Below are 21,480 nucleotides of genomic sequence, written 5' to 3'. Positions count from 1 at the left end.
GCTGGTCCAGTCTTGGCTTTGTAGGCCAGCATCAGGGTTTTGAATCTGATGTGGGAAGCAGCTACAGGAAGCCAGTGAAGAGAACGCAGCAGTGGAGTGACATGACTGACAACCTGTGCCGCTGTGTTCTGGATAAGTTGCAGGGGTCTGAAGAAGAGAAGAAGAGAGTTGCAGTTGTCAAGTCTTGAAGTGACAAGAGACTGAATGAGCACCTGGAGCGGCCTCTCTAGAAAGGAAGGGTTGAATTCTCTGGATGTTGTACAGGAGAAATATGCATGACCGAGTTAGATTTGCAACATGACTTGAGAACGATAAATGATCATCCATGACTACACCAAGGCTTCGAAGTTTAATGTGATTTGTGGAGTGCTGCCTGGATGGTTGATCTTCTAAAAGGTTCTCTCATCCCCACAAGGATACGCTGAAGCTCTGTCCAAGTGACCCTCAGGTTCCTGCTCACCTCCCATGCCAAGACCCGTATTCCAGGATCACTTAGTGTGGCCGGGCGGCCAGGTCTAGGAATATTCTCTATGGTTCCAAACTTTTGCGAATTACCATTTACAAATGATGGTGGTCACTGTGCTCTTTAAGACCTGTAAAGCTGCAGCATTTTCTTCTCCAGATAGATGCCTGACACTGAGGTCTGCAGATAATTCCTTGACCCCATGGCCTGGAGTTTGTTCAGACATGAACTGTCAACCGTGGGACTCTAATATAGACAGGTGTTGACAATCCCCAATCATGTCACATTAGTTGATTGTACCTCAGATGGACTCCAGTTAAGTTGTTGAACCAGTAGAACTGAACCAGTAGAAACAAAATGCACCTCAGCTCATATTAAAGGGTGTACACACATGATATGTTACATTTTAATTTTGAATAAGCATTTAATTAAAAATTTAGTTTTTAATTTAAAACCCTGCTTTCACTTTGTCATTTAAAATTTGTAAAATATATTTGATAAGTACATTTAGATTATTATTTTTTTTTCCATATGGGAGGTTACTGAGATTTCCAGTTTAATTTTTTTCCATTTCCAACAAATATACCTGAACTGCACTAAATCTGCCGAATAAGCGTGGTCCAATATCCAAAAGCTTGTTGGGAGCTACCAAGCGTCCGGTTAACTTCCACATGCAACTTGCTATTAATGTTTTTGACGCTGTGTGCATAATTTGTACTATTTGTGTATTCATTTCAGAACTTGTGCACCACACATAGAGACTGCATCTTTAGTAAGTTTATGTAATATTGCTCATGATTTACAGTGCTATTGGAAATTCTCTGTTACAAGACTAAAGTGTGTGTTGTAATCTTGTGAAAGGTTCATAGCTTTAGAAGGAATTCGAAGGAATTTGCTGCCAATCATCAGAATAAGTGACACCAATGTGATTAAATGCAATTTTACATAGGAGAAGGTTTGAACGTTTTGATATTAATGGAAATACTGTTTTTATTTTTGCAGTGTTGGCTTTATATGCCATGCATTTACAAATACAGTGTTTGAGACACACTAAATATGTACATCTATTAGATATAAAGCTCTACATCCAAAATACAATACATTACAAAAGTGAATTGATAAAAAATGAAGGTAAATTTAAAAAAGGAATATAATTAGCTTAAAATCTGCAATCAAGGTATATAACGTATTGATTATTTTATTTTTTTACTGCAGGGTCAGACAACATCAAGAAGTACTGGAGCCGCTACTACCAGGGCTCCCAGGGGGTAGTGTTTGTCCTTGACAGCACCGTTTCAGACGAGGAGATGGAGGCCTGCCGATCCGAGCTCCATTTGGCCCTGCAGCACCCTCAACTTTGCACTCTCCCTTTCCTCATCCTTGCCAACCACCAGGACTCACCAGCTGCCCGTTCCGTCCCAGAGGTACGGTAAATTTCCATACCAAATATAGCACTGGGGGACCTTCCTGGGCCCTAGCATCCTTCTCCTCTCTGAATCTCTCTTCCTGAGGAAGATTGCTGACTCCCACATGTACACACACTCTGAAGTGTTTGGACTGAGGAAAGGGAAATGTGCATGTCGAGGGCTGTGCTGTGTTATTGCCACGCAATAAGAGCTGATGTTGACAACCTTAGAGGTGCTTCCCCCCTCGTCCTCGTCCTTCCCAAAGCTCGAGCTGATGGGGTAAACATGGCATGACGTGGGCGGCCTGAGTAACGGCCTGTGTATACACAGAGAAAGCCTTCGATCGGAGTGGATCTCTTTGGACAATGGAGTCAAAGTGTACACCTAGTACAGATGATGAAAGCATCAGGCTGTGGTGATTTGAGTTGGCCAAATTGGTAAAACATTGATAAACATTTATTGGGAGCAATGAGCGACCCAGGAAATATTTAAGTCAAACAAAGATTTACTAAAATTTGCAAGCTGGAATGAAGCAGCTGCCAAAAACAAGGTCCTCAGTGCTGTCAAGCGAAACAGGGGAATATGTAGGAGTCTCTTAATGAGCCTATAATGGTCATAATGTGTAGGAGGAGTCAGAATGGACCTGGAACAGTAGATGCCAAGTCAGGAACGATGGAGGAGCTGATATAGAGTCTTGCAGGGAGATACTTGACATAGTTATGGTGCATTGTGAAGCGTCAAGCGATGACAAGGATTTGTGAGGTTTGTAAAAGAGGGAAACAGATGGTGTCCTGTGGGTCTGTAGAATAAACTTTCATTGATCACTGTCAGCACCGGTGTGTTCTTGTTTAACTTTCTCCTGACTTGGGGACTTTGAGATGCACAAGGTAGGTTTTTACACCACTGTTCTTTTGGAAGCACTTGTATTAAGTATGACTTTTAGAAGTTTTAGAAGATGTTGGAAGAAGTAATACATGTTACTTAAAAGCTTCTACAGTTTGCTGTGACAAGCTTACGTTCTACAGTCCTTTGGACAGAAGCATTGGATTTTGTTTGATAGAAGACAAAGGGATGCTGACCTTTATAAATCAAGCGATAACATTAGCGAAACATCTAAAACACCTCTAGAGAAATAATTATGAATTGGAAATGTGAATAACTTGTACCAAAGGCATATTCCAGTGCTAACGTTTCTGGTATTGCTGGTTTGCCTATATCTTCAGTGTGTTTTGATTGAAAATGATACTTGAGACTCAGTATACTTCAGCCATAAACAAATTCACAGCTGGAAAGTAGCTGGTTTTCATCAGTCTCAGAGATGGCTACTCTCATGTGCTCAAGTCTCAAGTGGCTCCTTACTCCCTATATAAGTCATGAAACGATGGCCTTTGCAGATTAGATTTGGAATCCACTAATTAGGTGTCATTTCTATAGCGAGTAAGAAGTATTTTGGGACTGAGCCACACATTTTGTCAGAGCCACATAGAGAGAATAAACAGCTTGTCAGTGTAGTTAGTTTAAAAAAAAAGGAGACATTAATAAGTCAATAAAGCATCAGCGTTTTAGACCACTAATTAAACTAATTTATTTTTTTTATGCAATATCTATTGAATACATTGGCATCAGAGGTTTATTTACTGTTAGATCTGCATATTAACAGATAATATAATGGGCCCTTCCATTGCTTTTACCTTAGATTTCTGGTTATTGGTCTGCATATCTCATAATTCCTAAGTTTTGATGTAATAAATGAACTGTGCACAACCAAGTATAAATGTTGGAATTTGTACCTTTTCACTGAGGACTAAAAAAAATAACAGACTTAGGCTCAGTTGTTCTATTATTTTTCCACCAGATAATAATAATAATAATAATAATAATAATAATAATAATAATTTGTGATGCATACAGTTGCAATCACGATGATTCAACCCACATTGCAAATTAGGTTTATTAGGAAGCTTTTAGCTGAAACAATTTTAAAAGTTTAACACAACTAATGCAGCATGCATGGTTTCTGCATATTCAACATAAAATACCACGTTTAATGACTACTGCAGTCTAACTTTTTTGCAAATCAAAAGCTTCATTAGTCGCATCAAAAACCTGGACTGGCATTCAAGAGAGTGGCCCAAAAAGTTTTAAGAAGTCATGAGATTGCACAAACCAGGAAGAGGATGCAAACAAATAGCAAAGACCATGAATGTTCCTAGAGTTACAGTTGGAAGCATAGTTTGCAAACTAACTAAATGTTGGAGGAACACTGGCTATTCCATCTGGATGTGGCAGATAGAGGAAGCCTAGAGGAAGCTGCCACCAGATTTGTCAGGAAGCAGGTAAAAAGTGAGTGACTGCTAAATAAATAAATGAATGAATGAATGAATGAATGAATCATATGAATAATCCATAGACATAGTTCTGTCTTTCTGTTCTGTGAAGCAGTGAAACAAAACTGGAACTTTTCAGGCCTATGGATCAGCGGTATGTCTGGAAAACACCCTGCCTACACAAAGCATGGCAGTGGGGCTGCATTGCTTCCTCTGGCACTGGAAACCTGCAGTTCAAGTATCAGAAAAATCCTAGGAGAAAACATCATGCTTTCTGTGAAGAAGCCAAAGTTCGGGTGTCTTTGGTCCTTTCAACAGGACTTAGCATACCTCAAAGTCCCCCAAGGCTTGATTTCAGAAGAAGTCCTTGAAGGTTCTGGAGTGGTTGTCACAGTCGCCTGACTTGAACCCCACAGAAAATCTTTGGTGGTATTTGAAGACGGCACAGCGGCACACAAACCAAAGAATGTTATTATTAACTGGAGACTTTTGCCCATAAGGAATGGCCTAAGATTCCTTAGGAATGCTGCCAAAAGCTGATGTCTGGCTATGCATTACATTTACAGCAGGTCATATCAACAGAAGGGTCTCTACTTTTATTTTATTATTTATTTATTACATTATTTATTATCTATTATTTATTCTCTCTATATTATTCTAAGACCACAGTCGTCATTAAAAGTGATATTTTGTGTTTAAATTGTTCTTGTTTGATTGGTTTGTTGCCAACAGCTGAAAGTTTGTACATTTTGCCAGTACATACATTTGTAATGGGGGTTGAATCATTTCGAAAGCAACTGTGCGTTTGACGTTTGTCCTTTCATTAATGCTTTCACGTGAGACCCGGTGAACACTCTGCCCGGCTTAGAATAGCAAATCAGACCAAGCCACCGAGAGAGTAGATCTGGACCACAGATTGTGCTGAGCAGGTTACCTTGAGGTAATCCTCCGTAATGTTGACTTAGCAAGAATCTCTCTCCTTCAGTTATCCCGCTTCAGGTCAAAGACAACCTTTAAAGCCCTTTCAAATACGAACTCCATGGTAGGAAACTTGGTAGGCACTTGCTCAACTGATGTTTCTTCCAAGCTAATAAGTGTGAGTAGGAAGTTTGCCTGGTCTTTGCTGCAGTAACATCTTCTGTTCTGAAAAGGCTGTTGCAACATGCACTGGAGAGATGTGCTTTGATTGCTTTCAGCCTCAAGAACATGTGATGTCAGGTACGAGGCTAGAGTATTTATTTAGAATCATAAACAGCACTCCATCTCGCCCCAAAGGGTTTTTGATCCATTGAGCTCCAGAGAGTTCCATTGCTCAACAGCCCAAATGTGGGGGCTTTGTACCCTTCTAGTCGGCACTTGGCGTTGGAGATGGTGGCATTTTGATGTTTTAAGTAAACCACGGCATGCAAGTTTAACGTTCACAATCAAACATCAGAATGGGACAAAAATGTGACCTCAGTCATTTTGAGTGTGGCAAGATTGTTGGTGCCAGATTGGCTGGTTTGAGTATTTCTTGAACTGCTAATCTCAAGCTGAATTGTGAATCATCACATGAAAACCACAGCCTATTTCAGTATGGTTGCTGACCATGAGAATTCCTTCATGGCCACGATTTATGAAGGAATTAACATTAACATTAAGTGGTCTCAAACTTGTTTCATGAACATGACAGTGATTCAGTGTTCCTCAGTGGCCTTCCTAGTCACCAGATCGGAAGCCATTAGAACACATTCGGGATGTGGTAGAACGAGAGGTTCCCGGCAGGAAAGTGGTCCTGAAAAATGATGCAGTCATATCAACATGGACCAGAATCTCAAAAAAAAATATTCGAAGAATCCATGCCAGAAAGAATTGAGGCTATATAGTGTTCCTAATAAAGTGCTTGGTGAGCGTTTCATTTAATAATAAACAAAATGAAGTGAACCCTTCACATTCAAGAATCACCTTGAATTTCAGAAAGTGCTGTTTGGATGGTGGATATGTGAGTGTCGGTTGAAGGTATGCATTGGGAATTCAAGGATGCCAAGTCATGACTCTTGTTTGAAACCACTAGTATATGGGAAAGGCTGGGCATTTTGAAGGGAAACTGGACTTAAAGAACCAGTTTCAGTAATAATTACTGTGGGTCTTGGCTCGCTCAATCTCCTGCTTTCTTGCATGTTTTCACGCTCAAGCTCATTTACTAGTAGGTGTGAGCAATTGTTCAGGTTTTGTTCACTTCGCAGCTTATATAGTCTGTAGCGTTTTCTGAAAACCATCTATTGTTCCATGGCGAGGTAGTACCCTCACCATAAACTGTTCATGGTCTCCGGGAGCAGGGCGATTTTGATGAGAAACCGTGGGTGAAGTTTGGAGGCGGCAGTGGTCTTAAATGCATCTTTTTAATAAAGATAAAACTAAACTGAACAAACAGAATTTAAAGCTATACAAACTGGGGAACAAACCAAACACTGAACCTAACCAAAGAAACAAACTTCCACTGGCTGTGTCCCTCACAGTCTTCAAACGCAGACTGAAGACTCATGTTTTTATATTGCACTTAAATGAGCACTAAGATATTTTTGTTCTTTTCTATAGGCATGATGTGTGCATCTGTCTCTCTAGGTAGCAGCACTGGCTTTTGTTTCTGGCAGTGTCTGAGTTTAAGGGTGGTTTGGACTCTATCCTACTTTGTTCTGGCTAGGATTTAACTCCATAATCAAACAGGCCAAGCTAGACCACCATAAACCGCCATGACCACAAACCAGCATGTTTACATGAGATCGGACAAGGGAATGCTCAAACAGAAGGGGTACTTATACAGGGACAAACAAGGAACACCTGGGACTAACAAGGGGACGTGGCTATAGCAGAGGTACAGGTGGGGAACACTAATGAACAGGAGGGGCTAGGACAGACAAGAAACAAACAGAGCCATGTGCTTATGAGCACATGGTGAGACCAAACAGCGGTAGGGGTGACACCAGGAAGTAAAATGGGAACGATGTACATGTTGGTGTGCTTTTTACATGGGAATGTAAAATCGGATCTCGTCTGGTCACACTGGGGACGTATTTTCATGGCAAGTGTGAACAGAATCTGGTCAAAGTAGATCCAGATAATATCAGGACACCAAACAAAGGGTAAAGCCAGGTGTAAACAGGCCCAAACATTTGTCTAGTAATAGACTGGGAATGTGCAAAGGTTTTAGGCACTAGATAAAGCATATCACTTATTTGTTCAGGCTAATTTGCCAAAAAACCCTTATTAGAATCCATTTAAATAACATTAATACAATAAGTTATCGTTGTAGTTATCATCTATTACCAGCTTCGGGCCTTTTTACAGTGCAGTACAACATTTTTATTGTAATATTTCATATTGATCTAGATGACCTTTAATCTTCGGCCATTCCTCAAGACGCAGTTTTTTCCCCATGTGCAGCTAATTTCAGCTGTGCTGCGATTCTTCTCCCTGATCCTGTGATGTTAATCCATGTCTGGTGGTTTTGAGTGACTCTAAGGCTGTCTAGTGCGATTTGAGAGAATCTGAGATCTGTGAAGCCAGCATAACATTACAGCATATGACTGCTCATTCATGAGGCCGAGTCACAAAGATCACACGCAGTCTTCCACCACCCTTGTGTCTGACCACTTCTGGTGCTGTGAACAGGAGTTGTCGTCCTGGGGTGCCATACAGGAAGCCGGCGGTGACGCTGGTGATGCTGGTTATGTCACTAGCTGACAACATGAGTCATTTGGGAAGGAAGGGAAAAATAAAAAGTGCTTTCAGCTATTGTGACTTCATCTGAAAATGACACCTGCCCTCCTCCGGTGCGGTTCTGTTCAAGCCGGTGAGGCTCAGTGAGGGATGTTTTGGCTAGCTGACTCCACGCACTACTTGCTCATGTTTCACAGCTAGACCTCTCCAGCTGAGGAGGCGCATATTGCGGTTGCGGCGAGAACCAAATAGGCAACCAGAGAACGAAGTACTAAGGTATTCCAGACATGTCTCTTGCCAGCTGTAAAAAAAAAAAAAAGATTTCTTGTTGAAAATTAAAAAAAGTTTCTCCAGAACAGATGCAAAGAACAGGCAGTTGCGAGATCTTTAGATGATCTCCAAGAGGACGTTTGGCAGGCATACATTAGCTTGAAATAACAGTGGACGAGGCAGTGATCCACTTTTTCATTGATCCTCACAGTCTATAGCCTATAGGGTTGTGTGCCAGTCATGCAGTAGACATGATGATATTGACCAGTGCCACTTGTGAAAAGCCATGCTCGGCTGTCTTGGTGGCTATGCAGAAGCTTGTTTTGCCTTATTAGGGTTGATAGGTTGATCAGTGCAAAACCACATTACGCAGAAGAAGGCTGTGCTTCCATGAGTGGTGGAAGTCACACTGCAACTGACCTCTTTTAGCGGTTTGCAAACACTTCACTGCCACGTGAGTTTGGCGTAGAGAGGCTGCGACTGTTGCTCGCAGTGTCATCTCAGTTCACACTCTGTGCCGTGCCATCCAACAGCAAGGGGTGAAAAATCCCTTCTGTCAATCCTTATCTAACCCTGCCATGCCTGACTACTAAGAAAGAGGTATGGCTTGACTTGGTAGTGCCAGGGGTCTGGTCAGGTGGTTCTCAATTCCAGTCTTTTACTGTTTTCCCTTACCTGGCACACCTTATTCAACTCCCCACCTAATTAACAGGACTGGTCACATGTCAGAGTAAAGAAAACCTAACAAATGTGCAGAGCATGGGAAGCATTGAGAACTAATCCCTGTGTAGGGGATGAGCAGGTGAAGCCTGACTGCAAAAATGAACTTGAAAATCTTTGAGGATTAGTTAATTGGTCTTTATGTCTTTCATAATTAGTCTTTTGTTGACAATGTCCAACCATTATGTCCAAAGTACAACCATTATTTCTCATTTGAAACATAATATAGCCATAGTTAAACCATATATATATATAAAGGATGATTGCATTTTGGGGCGCGCCAAAGGCCATCGTGTGAAGGAAGTAGCTTCCTTGTAGGTTCATGGAAGTGTACGGTCATATGGGTCTACCAGCAGTTGCAGAAATCCCGGTCTACAGGAAATTCTCATCATGAGCATTGGCCTCTAGTCTGCCACTCTGCTTCGTAGGTTCATGGAGTTTTCTTTTAGAAATTGGTTGTGAAGGACTTTCATTGACTTCTAGAGGCAATTCTTGCCTGCAAATGAAACGGTAATGTAAAGAAATGTATCCCAATATATGGATTCTTTGAACCAATACCTTTACTTTATATATAATTTTTTTTGACAAGCCATATTACTACTATAATGAACATTTTATAGAGTTTAGTAATTGACTAATTTTATGAATATGATTAGCTTTTAGCTTTGTTCTACAGAGTTCAGAAAAAGATTTCTTTCTTATACATTCCCCAAGCATCTTTTTTGCCTTAAAAGTCACCGTATTTTTCTCAAACTAAAAATATTATATTAGGATTATCATATCTTATTTGGGCTAATATAATATAATAAAAAAATATTATATTAGCCCAAATCCCATATTAACAGACATAGTACTGATTGTGTATTGATTGTGTGACATTCCCAGTATTTTGTCCAGGAACATGTAATATTGCATTAAAATTGCAAATGGGCTTATAGTGTCCGGAGACTTAGACAAGTTCCCCTAAAACAGTTTTAATTGTGTAAAAACTGTTTTTGTGACCTTAAAGACAGCACTTTGTGTCTGATAGATACTTTTCTTTTTTTTTTACAATTTACATATTTATTAAGATCACTTATACCATTGCAAAATGCTGTTGTCATGATTTAGATTTTGCTTTAATGTTGACCATATGTAAAATTCAGTCATTTACCAGCCCTCTACACGATGGAGCAGGTGTGAGTACTAGAGAACGTAGATTTATAAAACATAAGAAAATGGCAAAAATGATGTTTACCAAAGGGAAGATTTAGTCACCTGGCAACACAAAACGGAAACATTTGAGTGGCTCACACCTACCAGTGTGTCATCATGCATAATCAGCCAGGTCATCACTGCCCACTGATTGGGCACGTAAGTAACACAAAATGTTTCCTGAAAGTGCTGTCACCATGTGTTGGAACTGACATGATCTTTATCTTCCACCAAATATCAAAACCTGGTGTGAAATCTGTCACGTTAGCTTAATAAAAAGCGTGGAAAAGGAAATCACTTCATTTACTTCCCTTCTTACCAAACTTACCATACAGCACTTTGTGATTTGCTGTTAGGATCCTAGAATTCCTCATGCCTGCACGTTTCCCTAGACTCCTCCCAACACGAGCTGGGGTGCAACTCCTTCTCGTGTGCAACAGCACCTTATGATGGAAAAACAGGCTCAGGGGGCTTAAAGCACACTCTGCTGTTGATTACAAGCTAGTTATTAGAACGGTTCAGTGCTAGTTTATGGTGTAATGTTAGTGACTTGGTGTTTGTGGACCACTGCAGTGAGGTTTATAAGGCACGCTGGGCCTGTAAAGGCCTCACTGGGGCCCTGTGTGTGACTTGTTTTCAAGAGCCAAACATACATGGGACGGAATTCCTTGTTGACACCAGTCTCCTGCTGTTGGGGCCCAAAGAGGAAGCAAGTCGAGAGAGGGGAGCTGTGTGTTGATACAACACCTCAACAAAGCCGGCTGTGTGGATGCTTTGCCCTGATGGACTGTTTCTTGTTTTATAAATGTTCCCTTGCATATGGGCTATGTTACGTTACTGGACCACCGATTAAGCAGTTATCCCAGATCAGAAGTGCACTCATCAACTCATTAAGACATCAGACAGATGACATTGGGACATTTTAATAAAGCACACAAGCCACTAGCGGATATTATTAAGGCATAAAATAAGCTCTTTAATATTACACATAGATTTCTTCTTTGGTGGAATACTCCTGGTTCTCCTGGTTTGGACAATTGTCATGTTGGAAGGTAAACTGTGACCCCTATCTGAGTTATCTCAGTTGTTACCAGTCTCTATGTCCCTGCAAGCAAATAGCACCCGCATAGCATGATGCTGCCACCACCATGTTTCACTGTACGAAAGTTTTAACCAGGTGAAGTACACTGCCTGTGTTTGCCCAGAGTTCAGTTTTTGTCTCATTTAATTCAGTTCAGTTCAATTCAATTAAACTTTATTGTCATTATACTAATACAGAGATGTACAGTACAACAAAACAATGTTAGGCTACTTTTCCAGTGCAAAATAGGGAAGGACATGATGCAGTAGTGCAATGACAAGACAAGAAGGCAAGACACGAGACAGGGTGCATAGAAACAAAGTACAAAGACAGTAAATACAAATATTTTACTATACTAATAGTAAAATGGAATAAATACAAATAACAGCAATGTGTTGTGCATGCAATGGAAGTGTAAAACAGGATGCATGTAGTCATATGCCTTTAATTTGACAGTGGCTTCCGGTTTGCTACCCTGCCATATAGGCTGGATTTAGCAGCAGAGTGCAGCAGAGACAGTCGTGCATCCAGGTTGGTCCCATCTGTGCACAGGACTTTCAGATAAAGTTAAAATAAAATTATATAGAAGGAACCTTTAAAAAGGCCGGTGTGTTTTTTCCTACCTCCCTTAACACAAAGGTTCAAGGTTGTGCCAAATTTCTTCTATTTTAAAATTATTGAGGCAAATGTGGTCATGGGATCACTTACAGCCTTAGATATAGTTTTATATCCTTGCCCTGATCTTTGCCTCACCACAATCTCATCATGGAGATCCACAGACAGTTCCTTGGACTTCAAGGCTCGGTTCTGATCCTTAAATTCAGCATTCACTGTAGGCCTTTCCAAACTATGTCCAATCAATTCAAATTGCAACTAAGTTCTAGACACATATCAAAGACAGTTTAAGCAAGTAGGGTGCACCTGACCACACTTTGAGCCACCACTAAAGGACAAGCTTACATGCATTTCTGGACACGCTGAGAAATACAGACCCACAAGTTAAAGAAGCATATGGACTGAGACTGTATTACAGGACTTTACACAAGTAGTATAGTTCAGTGAGCAGCGCGCTGAGCCCAGAATAGCAATGATAGAGACACTATTCTCTCTATTACATGTCTGATGATTTTAAAGCTGCCATTTGAAGGTACAAATGCTACATATTGTTGCTTTAAGTGTAGATTAGCAGGTAAAAAATAGCACTTAGAAAAGCACAATACAGTGTGCAACAAGTATAAAGGGGCCTAATCCCCTAATCAAAATGTACTGTACTTCATGGCGGGACCTGGGGCACACGTACGTGACATATAGACTGTTTGGCCAATGCAGGTGTCAAGGGCAAAAACGATCCCTTAGTACCCTATAGTGTGGTCTAGTAGTAGGACTACATGACTTTGGTTTGGTGAGGTCACTCCCTAAGTTTCCTGGTGACTCTGCTAGAAACTCAGCACAGTACTTAGAGCTTCCTGATTTGCTGTCTTCAGCAGCTTTCCCTTGCGTCTCTGTTCTGGGAGGAAAACAATGCCTGCTGTGAGTTAATTCACATCTGGTTTCAGTGTACCAAAGTTGAACTGCTGTTTCTTATCCGTTGTGACAAAGCAATACCACCCATGCAAGTGAGCTTTCAAACTGCATTCAATATTGTTACAGTGAAATAGATCTATTTGTTCATCAGTGACCGGTTGTCAGACTCCAAACAGCAACAACAACAACAACAACAAGCTCGGCAATTTGGTAAACCCCAGTACAATACTCCCTTGTTTACCCAGTGTTTCAAACACATAATCAGTCATACAAATGATCCCATAATCACTCCTTATCAGTCCCGCATCACTCCCCCTAGGAAACAATGTTAGTTTGTGTCATTCGATCGTATAATAGCCAAAACAGTTGTCTCTCATTCAAGCCTTTTTTCTTCATTCTGGTAAAAAAATTGTCTCGGAAAACTCATATCTTGTGTTTTTCCATGGGACACTGTTGACTGATGTTCACCCAATTACATTCCAAGCTTGGAACATCCCTTCATTTGTCGTTCGAACGAGGATAAACATACTATTTGACTTGGCACAGGTGGCGGAAACTTTATTTTCAGTATGCCGTCCTTTCTACTGTAAACCCCAGCAACCTGCCGAGCTCTTGGGCGTAACAGTGAGGCATTTGGATGAAGTAGGGGAACCCACTGGTTTGCCAGGCAGCTGTTTCTGTTGTGGCTGCCTCGCAGTGTCTTCCGCCGTGTGCCCGTGCCTGTACGTTGTTTGTTGTGGGGGGGTGGGGGGTGTGGTCCTGGGTGGTGTTTCTGGAGTGTTGAAGTGAAACGGTGCATCTGTACTCAGCAAATGAAATCACTCTTGGCGCAAAGCCCTGTGGTTGAACCCTGCGGTGTTAAAAAGCTATTCATCATTTACTACCTCTTCTTCTTCGTCTTCGGGCTCCTCAGTGCTGCAGTAAATAAACCTGAGGGCTATTAGCACTTACTGTAAGTATCTCCATTTGATTAGGGTGATCTCTCTTCCTTTAAAAATTCTTAGATTGCAACAGTACAAGACCTGAGACTTTAGTTGTTTTATTCATGGACGCTGAGCGCATGTACCAGTTAATTGACAGATGAGTAATTTGGGAGGGATGTTGGAAATATATATATATTTTTTTAATTGTGCTTGTTGACATTATATGTTGTGTGTATTAAAAGCCATGTGATTATAGTGCTGCTCTCTCACCCACTGAACTTGGTTCTCATTAATTCAGGGTAACCCCTTAAACAGCTTTTGGACCACCAGCGGGGCCAAAAAGGTCTGTTACCAAAGAATAGTCCAGCAGTACAGCAGTACTGTATTTACTGTGTGATAAGCCTTTCTGCGTTAAGGGGTTAAGCTTTGGCAGGTAGCCTGTATTTGCTGTGCATATGTACTCTAATCAACGGCAGCCCTTTAGTTCAGTTCTTCTCCTTCATTATTCACCATCTTTATTGCTACAAAAAGGGGCTTTTTAAGCTTCAGTGACTTTTGCAATCAGCTACAGCCACAGAAAAAACAACATAGCAGATGCTGACTCCAAACAGTTAGCGTCATTGTGAAGTCTGAACTGGCCTTTACAGCTGAATTATTCAAGAATTGTGGGCTCCCCCCCACACACACCCCCGCTTCTCTTCCTTGAAGTGTTCCCTCTCTTAACACATGCATTTCTGGACAAGCTGGGATATAGAACTGCCATCTGAAAGTGAAAGAAGCATGTAAAGTAAGGCAGCAAAATAATTCACCAGGATTTTACACAAATACGGCTCGGGTTACACAGTATTACCCAGTTCTGGCAAGAGGTCTCATGCAGCTTCACCAACATTCCATAGTGCAGGTAGCAGCATTCTGATCCAGAGAGGCCCTTTTTTCCCTTTTACAGTGAGCAAAGCATCAGCATTCTGAAGTGGTTCGTTTATGGGACATTTGCTTCATCAAGCTAGATATCAGCACTGTGGCAACACCCCCATTAATCCGGCCTTTTTCTCATACAGCATGTACGTCAGCCCTTAAGTTGCCAGGTATTCACCACCAGAATCAATATTCACAGGGGTGGGCAGTGGTGGCTCATTGGGGGCAGTGGTGGATGTTTTTTTTTGTTTTTTTATGAAAGACCTCAAAAGTCCATTCGAATTATGTTTATCGTTTCCACCAGCGGCTTGCATTTTCAAACTAACCCAACTTGGAGATAAAACCACAAGTGAGGCAACCCCGCAGGGAAAAGAGCCAGCAAGTAAAGCGAGGTGAGAACAGCGCAGTGTTTTTCGTGGCTAAAGTGACCCTGAAGCTTAAAATACTGATGTTTTCACACTGTTTAATGCAGTTTCACAACCATGGCTTTACTAGGGCTAAGTACAAGGATTGCAGAGGCTTTGTTCCCCATACTTTTTAGTTTTGGGAGGGCTTTTGAACTAATGTCTCTATTAGTCTAAATTACATCTGTTGAGAAAATTATTTCAAATATCCTCCTCTCTCCATCTTTCTCACAAACAAAAACAGGATAGGAAAATCATAAAAGTACATAATAAAAGCTTTTATTGGACTCATTGTGAGATTTTGGCTTTAGAAAATAGCAAGTGCTTGGATTAAAATTAGCTTTTATAATATTTCCAAAAGTTAATGAAAGAAATTGCCTCTGAGCAGCAGGAACTCTTATGTTCATACTTAAATAAGATCAATTTATGAACGCCAGTTCCTTTTTTCCCTCTTAACAATTGCAAATGGTAAAACTTAATTTAGACTTCAAGCACTTTTAGTCAGTCCTTTTCTCTTCATTCATTCAGACTACTTCTTCTCATTCTTCATTCTTTCCCTTGAGCCCAGAGGGTGGGCCGAAAAAAGGACTCCAGAGCACAATCCATTGGGTCAGCATTTTGTCTCTATTATCAGGTGCTGCTAAATAAAGAGGATGGATTCAGTCCCAATAGAGGCTCTCCTGCCTTTTGATCACTGATCTTTTGACCCCCGTTTTTTTTTTTTTTTAATCTCTCCCTTGGCCTAAACAGATTTGGCAGTGGGATGCTCCTGAAGGAACTAGCTATTGTTCCACTTAAGTTGAGAGACAGCTGGGAGTTATAATGCGGGCATGGAGGGTTAGCTATAGCAGGACCACCACAGACTCGGCTGAGTCCCTACATCACCCCCACCTTATACCAGTTTGATTTTTCTAATGCATTAACTTCTACCATATAGTGTTTGTACTGTGTACTGAATTCCTGTTCACTAGGCAATGAATAATGATAGCTGTACCCCACAGCTCATTTACTGTTATGTAATCCTGATTCCAAATCCTTTTTCTCATCACAGCCAAAACATTTCCATTCATTTGACATGTCTTGGCACTTTTGTCAACTTACAGTTTGTGAACATCCGTGGGATAACTCAAAACAGGGAGCTGTAATTTAGAATGTCGCAATTTCCCAGGCTCTGTAATTAAGAGATAAAAACGATTTGCAAAAGTGTACGCTGAGGGCAACAAATGTTTTAACATGGGGGGAAAATAAAATAAAAATTATTGATGAGCCTTGTTTTTCTTCTTAATTCTCTTTCCATGTTAATTTATCAGTGTCAATTGAGAGAGCTCACACAGGGTGGTGTTGTTTTTCATGGAAATGTATGCACATTGCTCCAGACAGAGCCACAATTACTCTTATAATAGACAAGTATAACAACTCACTTATAAGCAGGGTTGTATACGTTGTGCATTTAGAGGGTAATAGAGCTTCAAAAAGTATCGTACTGCTGTGTGTTACAGCCGTATGCTTTGTTTTAGTCTTTAGACTTCTTTTGGTGTGATTTGCATCGTCAGGTGTATCTTAGAGGTGCCATGGAATGCATTTATTATTTTCTGTAGTCAGTATGTTAAATGTTTTTCCTAAATCTTCATAGAAGGAATGAGATTTCAGTTGGGGTGAGAATGTCCAGATGCATTTTTTCCAGTTATAAACCCAAACCAAAACATGCTGTTTTTTCTTTTTAGTTGAAGAGCCTCTGCTCTGATTCGCTGGCTTACACATAATCAACATGTCTAGCCACAACGTTAACATAGTCATGACATTTGGTTTCAGCTGTGTAACAAAAACAGTGTATATATCATATCTTTTTGGCAATGGCAAAGTGCTGCTTCAGACGGCTAGCTGAATGGCCCCTTCTGGAATGATGCTAGGCTAGAGTTGGCTTTTTAAGTTTTAGCCACTTGAGACCCATCAACATGGTCACGTTGCCTTTGTATTTTGTATTGTCCTGGTTTTGTAACGATGATATGCTGCTCAACAGTGTAACTGATGAACATCCTGAGAGTGAACGTTTCAAAACACCCATATTGAGTACACCACAGGCATGTTCCCACGCCGCCATCTTGGTTGGATTAGGGCAACAACGCTTGTGTATGTAAATTTTGGGAGTGTAAATATAACGAGTTAAGACTGTTACAAAATTGTTTAGGGTTTTGAAACTGCACTGTTTTGTTGCCTTCTTTTGTTTATGCAAGATTTGCTTTTGAAGAACACAACAGGTTTTGAGGTTAATGGTTTACCGCTTCCATGTACTGAACTCTCATCATTCAACTATAAGACCAACATTATACTGTTTATATAAGGTTTATCTGAAATCTCATTGTACTTTCAAGTAATATGTATTGAATGTAACACATTAGTTGTTGAGACTGGTTTATACTGGTAGACTGGTATATGGTATATAAACATCTATGAATAAATGAACTGGTACAATATTTGGGGGAGGAAAGGTATAGTATTAAGGAAAATGTGGTTCAAAATGAGCTGTTGCTGTATTTCGCTGCTGTCCAATGAAAAACATGCATCTCCAGGTTTGTCCGTTTTTAGTTTTCTCCATCATTTGAACGCTGTACCTGTCCTGTACAATGTGTGAATAATTCTGGATAAACAGACCAATAGAAATGCATTTTACAATGACCTCCATTCAAAGTTAAAGTCACCATTTTTGCCTTCTCCTGTAAAGTCATCATTTTGGAGATACATGTTTTTCATTGGACAGCAACTTTATCCAAGTTGAGGATGTATTCATGTAAATCAAAGGAATTAAAGCTGAGATATATCGTTTATTGGCCATGACCCAAATTGGAAAGGTCTCTGAATCATTGTAATATTGTAATATTACAATCTACTGCTTTAAGTAAAGGAAACGTAAAATCTAGTCAGGCTTTCATTAAAAAAAAAACTCTTAAAAGATATACTAGTGTGTCCTTTTTTTAAAATTCTTTCATGTGGAGTAAGCCGAATTATTCCATACATTCCCACATTCCCAACACCACAGGAAGAAGTAAGAATCGAAAGCTTCCTTTAAGTGGCTTTTTTCCTTTTCCATTATCTGGCACGGATTGTAAAATTTACGCTCTACGTGTCTCCGCTTTGCACAAGCCATCCAGATGCGAGACTCAAGGTGTGCCGCTCTGACATGCCTGGCTCAGACCAGCTGCGTCTAGACATAGTAACCAAACAAATGTGTGTCTAGCATCAACAAAGCTGGGTCATTTTTCTGCACCACTGGGGCTGTGTGTTATGAGTCGCGCTCGGAATGACAGAGCCCACATCCTACTCAGCTTGCTCACTTACTTAAACACACACATACACATTATCAACCACCCATTTGAGGTGTGGGGGGCGAGCCAGAGTTTTTTCTGCCACACAGTTACTGCCACGCTTATGTGAATAATGTTTCATATTAAAGAGGATGCAGGGTGTGCGGCGAGTGCATGCGTTTTTAATGCCAAACGTGCAGAAATTGGATGCAGACATTTGTCAGTTAAAGCAATATATTGCCAAGGACACCCGTATATATATATAAAGTCACAGCTGGGAAGTCTTAGAATGAGTGTTCATGGTAAAATAAGGAGAGGAAACTGAGCAATATGAGTGCAATGTGAAGAGGAAAACCACAGCATCCCAAGTGAGAAACTGTGATAACAACGGTGGGAACACTTCCTGCTGTTGTGTGGCTGATGCCATCAGAGGCTCATTCCAGCATCTCTTCAGATCCTTGCAGAGGCTACGAAAAAAGAAAAAAAAGAAAACACTGATAGATTGCAACACAATGCAAATTTCCCAGACTTCCTCATTTTGTTATCTTTTAGTACAGAGGCTGTGATCTGCACAGTGATTGTATCTGCTTTGCTTTAGGCATGTCTAATTTTACTATAGACAGCCATGGTTACTGAATAGAGAACTTATCCTAATCCTAAATCTCAGATCTCTCAGCACTCGGCATGATGGATAACTGGCCAGTGGTACGACCCCCCTTGTCATTCCTGTCATGGAGTTTGCTTTGGGAAACCATTGAGGGAGAGGATTACAAAAGCTAATAAGACCCACATTAATGACAGTTTTAAAGGCCACGACAGGCAAAGGTGTGTAAAACTTGTGCTTACCCCCCTCATATCAAGCCTCTGTCGGTGTGGTGGAATGGGCATCGGCAAGCCGGGCTTCTTTCTGACCTTGTTTCCCTAGCTGCATTCCATCATACCACAGCCACCTCCAGATGTTGACATTTTAATCGGCTGTAGATGTTTTCCGCTCCTTCTGAGAAAATCATGCTAGGGCTTTGTTTTTTACTCCGAAGCTAACCTATTTGTTCATGGTCTCTATGAGGGATTAGCTGAGCGGATGCTAACAAGGGGACTCTGGATAAGTCATTACGAAGATCATAACACACCGGCCTTATTGTGCAGTATCCTGAAATATTTCTTTTGGGAATAAATTGGGAAAACCGAGAATGTTAGGTCATCCAAGTGCTGCCCCGACCTCCCCCAGCTTCGAATTGCCAAAACAATTGCTGTATCCCAAACCACATACTATTCTGGAAAGGAGAGAGATTCACTGCTCTAGAGACGGCCTCTTCCAGACCTCCTGCCTGACCATTATTGATCCATGATGCTGTCAGGTAGCATCAATGCAAAGCAGGTACCATGTGACTTGTCAGGGCAGCTTGCCGAGAGCTAATTGATTGATCTGTGCTAATTGGCGAGTGTGAATCCAATAACAGAGCTTTACGGAGGAGCCACCAGCTCAGATGAAAGCAGCCGGCTTTGTAATCATTGTGCCCGCTGACCCCGGTCCAAGCAGTGTCGCCATTTCCAGACATGGCTAACTAATGTTCTCCCACACCAAGAGTTTCCTCTCACATGTCATCTCTTATATTGACCTAATCCGGCAACCAACTTAGCTGGCTGCTTTTTGAAAACGCGTACTGAATGAGAATGAAGTCTCAGTAAATGTGGAACAGCAAGTTGAAATAATTAGAATACTCATATTATATTTTTGATGGTTTGTAATGATGTAAAATTCAACTGTCCTTCTTTAATAAAAAGAGAGTTCTCTTTGAACTGTCCGATTATAGTTATCAGGAGGAAGAGTGTAAATTTATTAGGAAAGAAGTGCATTTTATCATGTTGACACCACGTTCTGTGGGCCTTGCTTCATCCTCTGCCAAGACATGTATGTAATAACAGGCATACCAGTTATTGCTTACATATAACTGCCATGTCTGCTCCTCATTTGTGCAAGTCCTACTCACATATCATCTGTTAAAAGCTGGTATTAAGAAAAGAGCTTGCAAAACAAGTTACTCCAAAGCACTGGATGCATGTAATCTAGACTAGACTGTCAAACGGGCATTCAATTAGGGAAGGCCACATGGCACATGGATGCCAGCTCACCTCTTTTCTACACCTGTGGCCAGACAGTCATGGGAGGATTAGCCTTCACTCTTTTAGTGCCGGACAGGGATTACACAGATTGTGTGCTGATGTCAGCATGCACAACTTTTACATATGGGTCCATGATCCAGAAACCATGGCGCAGTTGGTACTAGTCTTGTCTCTTGCCAAACGTGAGGTTTGACCCACTGTATAACGCAGTGGATTACAACAAGAGCAGACTGCCAGACGAGTGTTTTCTAACCACGATGAGAACATGATGCCACGTCCTCTGCTAGGTCAGATAAATAAACCTTGCTGTCACTGTTAGAGCAAATCCAGCCTTAAATGTATGGGAATTGCTGATCTGGACTGGACATGTACACTAAATCTAGCCTTAAAAAGACTGAAAGGGTTAACTTTTCTATGTTAAATAATAATGACTGCACAAATTCTTGGCAAGCCCTTATTCCCTCACTTGGGCGTAGCTACATGTACATGTAAACTGTCTGAGTTTTGCAGACATGGCCGCAGGGTAAAGGGAATTACACTGTCATGCGGAGGATATGGAGCTGCCGAGATATCCCTCTTGTCACATATTTGAAACTCGTCCAGGTGGGAACTGGTATGCTAGGTGAGGGATGGAGAAAGATATCGCCTCACAAAACACAGGACTGTAATATAAATAGTCATATCTGTGGAAATTGCCTGTAATGGAGGGCTTGAATTTTTTTTGCACTTATGTGTAATTATCATGTTATGGTTAGATTTGAACACATTCAGCCCTAGTTGTAACCTCTTTAGCCCAAGGTTTATTATTTCATAATTAATTATAAAGCAAAACCTATTATGATTTATTTGGTAATTGTAGTGTGGCATATCTTGTGGAGTCCCACTAGGTTCTATTTTAGGGCCTATGAAACTGATTTTATTAACATTGACACTAATGCCATAAAAACCTGGACTGACACGTTTGTGGCAGGTTAGTATTACAAAAGGCTATGTAGAGCAAATATTACATAATATATCTTATGACTTGCCTGATTTTGTTGTCTTACTTTCCTGGACCAATTTTGAGATTCATGACATTTTAGGGATTTTCTTCCAGACAGGGGTGACGCTAAATTCCAGACTACATAG

The 21,480-nt window shown here is 40.8% G+C and overlaps 1 protein-coding gene across 1 annotated transcript in view; it reads left to right on the top strand.

The window, feature by feature from the left end:
- arl15a (ADP-ribosylation factor-like 15a) overlaps nucleotides 1-21,480 on the top strand; it is a 98,338-nt gene that overhangs the window by 47,575 nt on the left and 29,283 nt on the right. Inside the window, exon 4 of the mRNA XM_072664890.1 lies at nucleotides 1,679-1,887. Within this exon, the coding sequence (XP_072520991.1) occupies nucleotides 1,679-1,887 (209 nt within the window). The remainder of the gene's footprint in view (nucleotides 1-1,678; nucleotides 1,888-21,480) is intronic.

The sequence above is a fragment of the Salminus brasiliensis genome, chromosome 20 (assembly GCF_030463535.1).
Source record: "Salminus brasiliensis chromosome 20, fSalBra1.hap2, whole genome shotgun sequence".
In the NCBI taxonomy this organism is placed as follows: Eukaryota; Metazoa; Chordata; class Actinopteri; order Characiformes; family Bryconidae; genus Salminus; species Salminus brasiliensis.
This window is presented reverse-complemented; position numbering and strand designations above follow the sequence as displayed.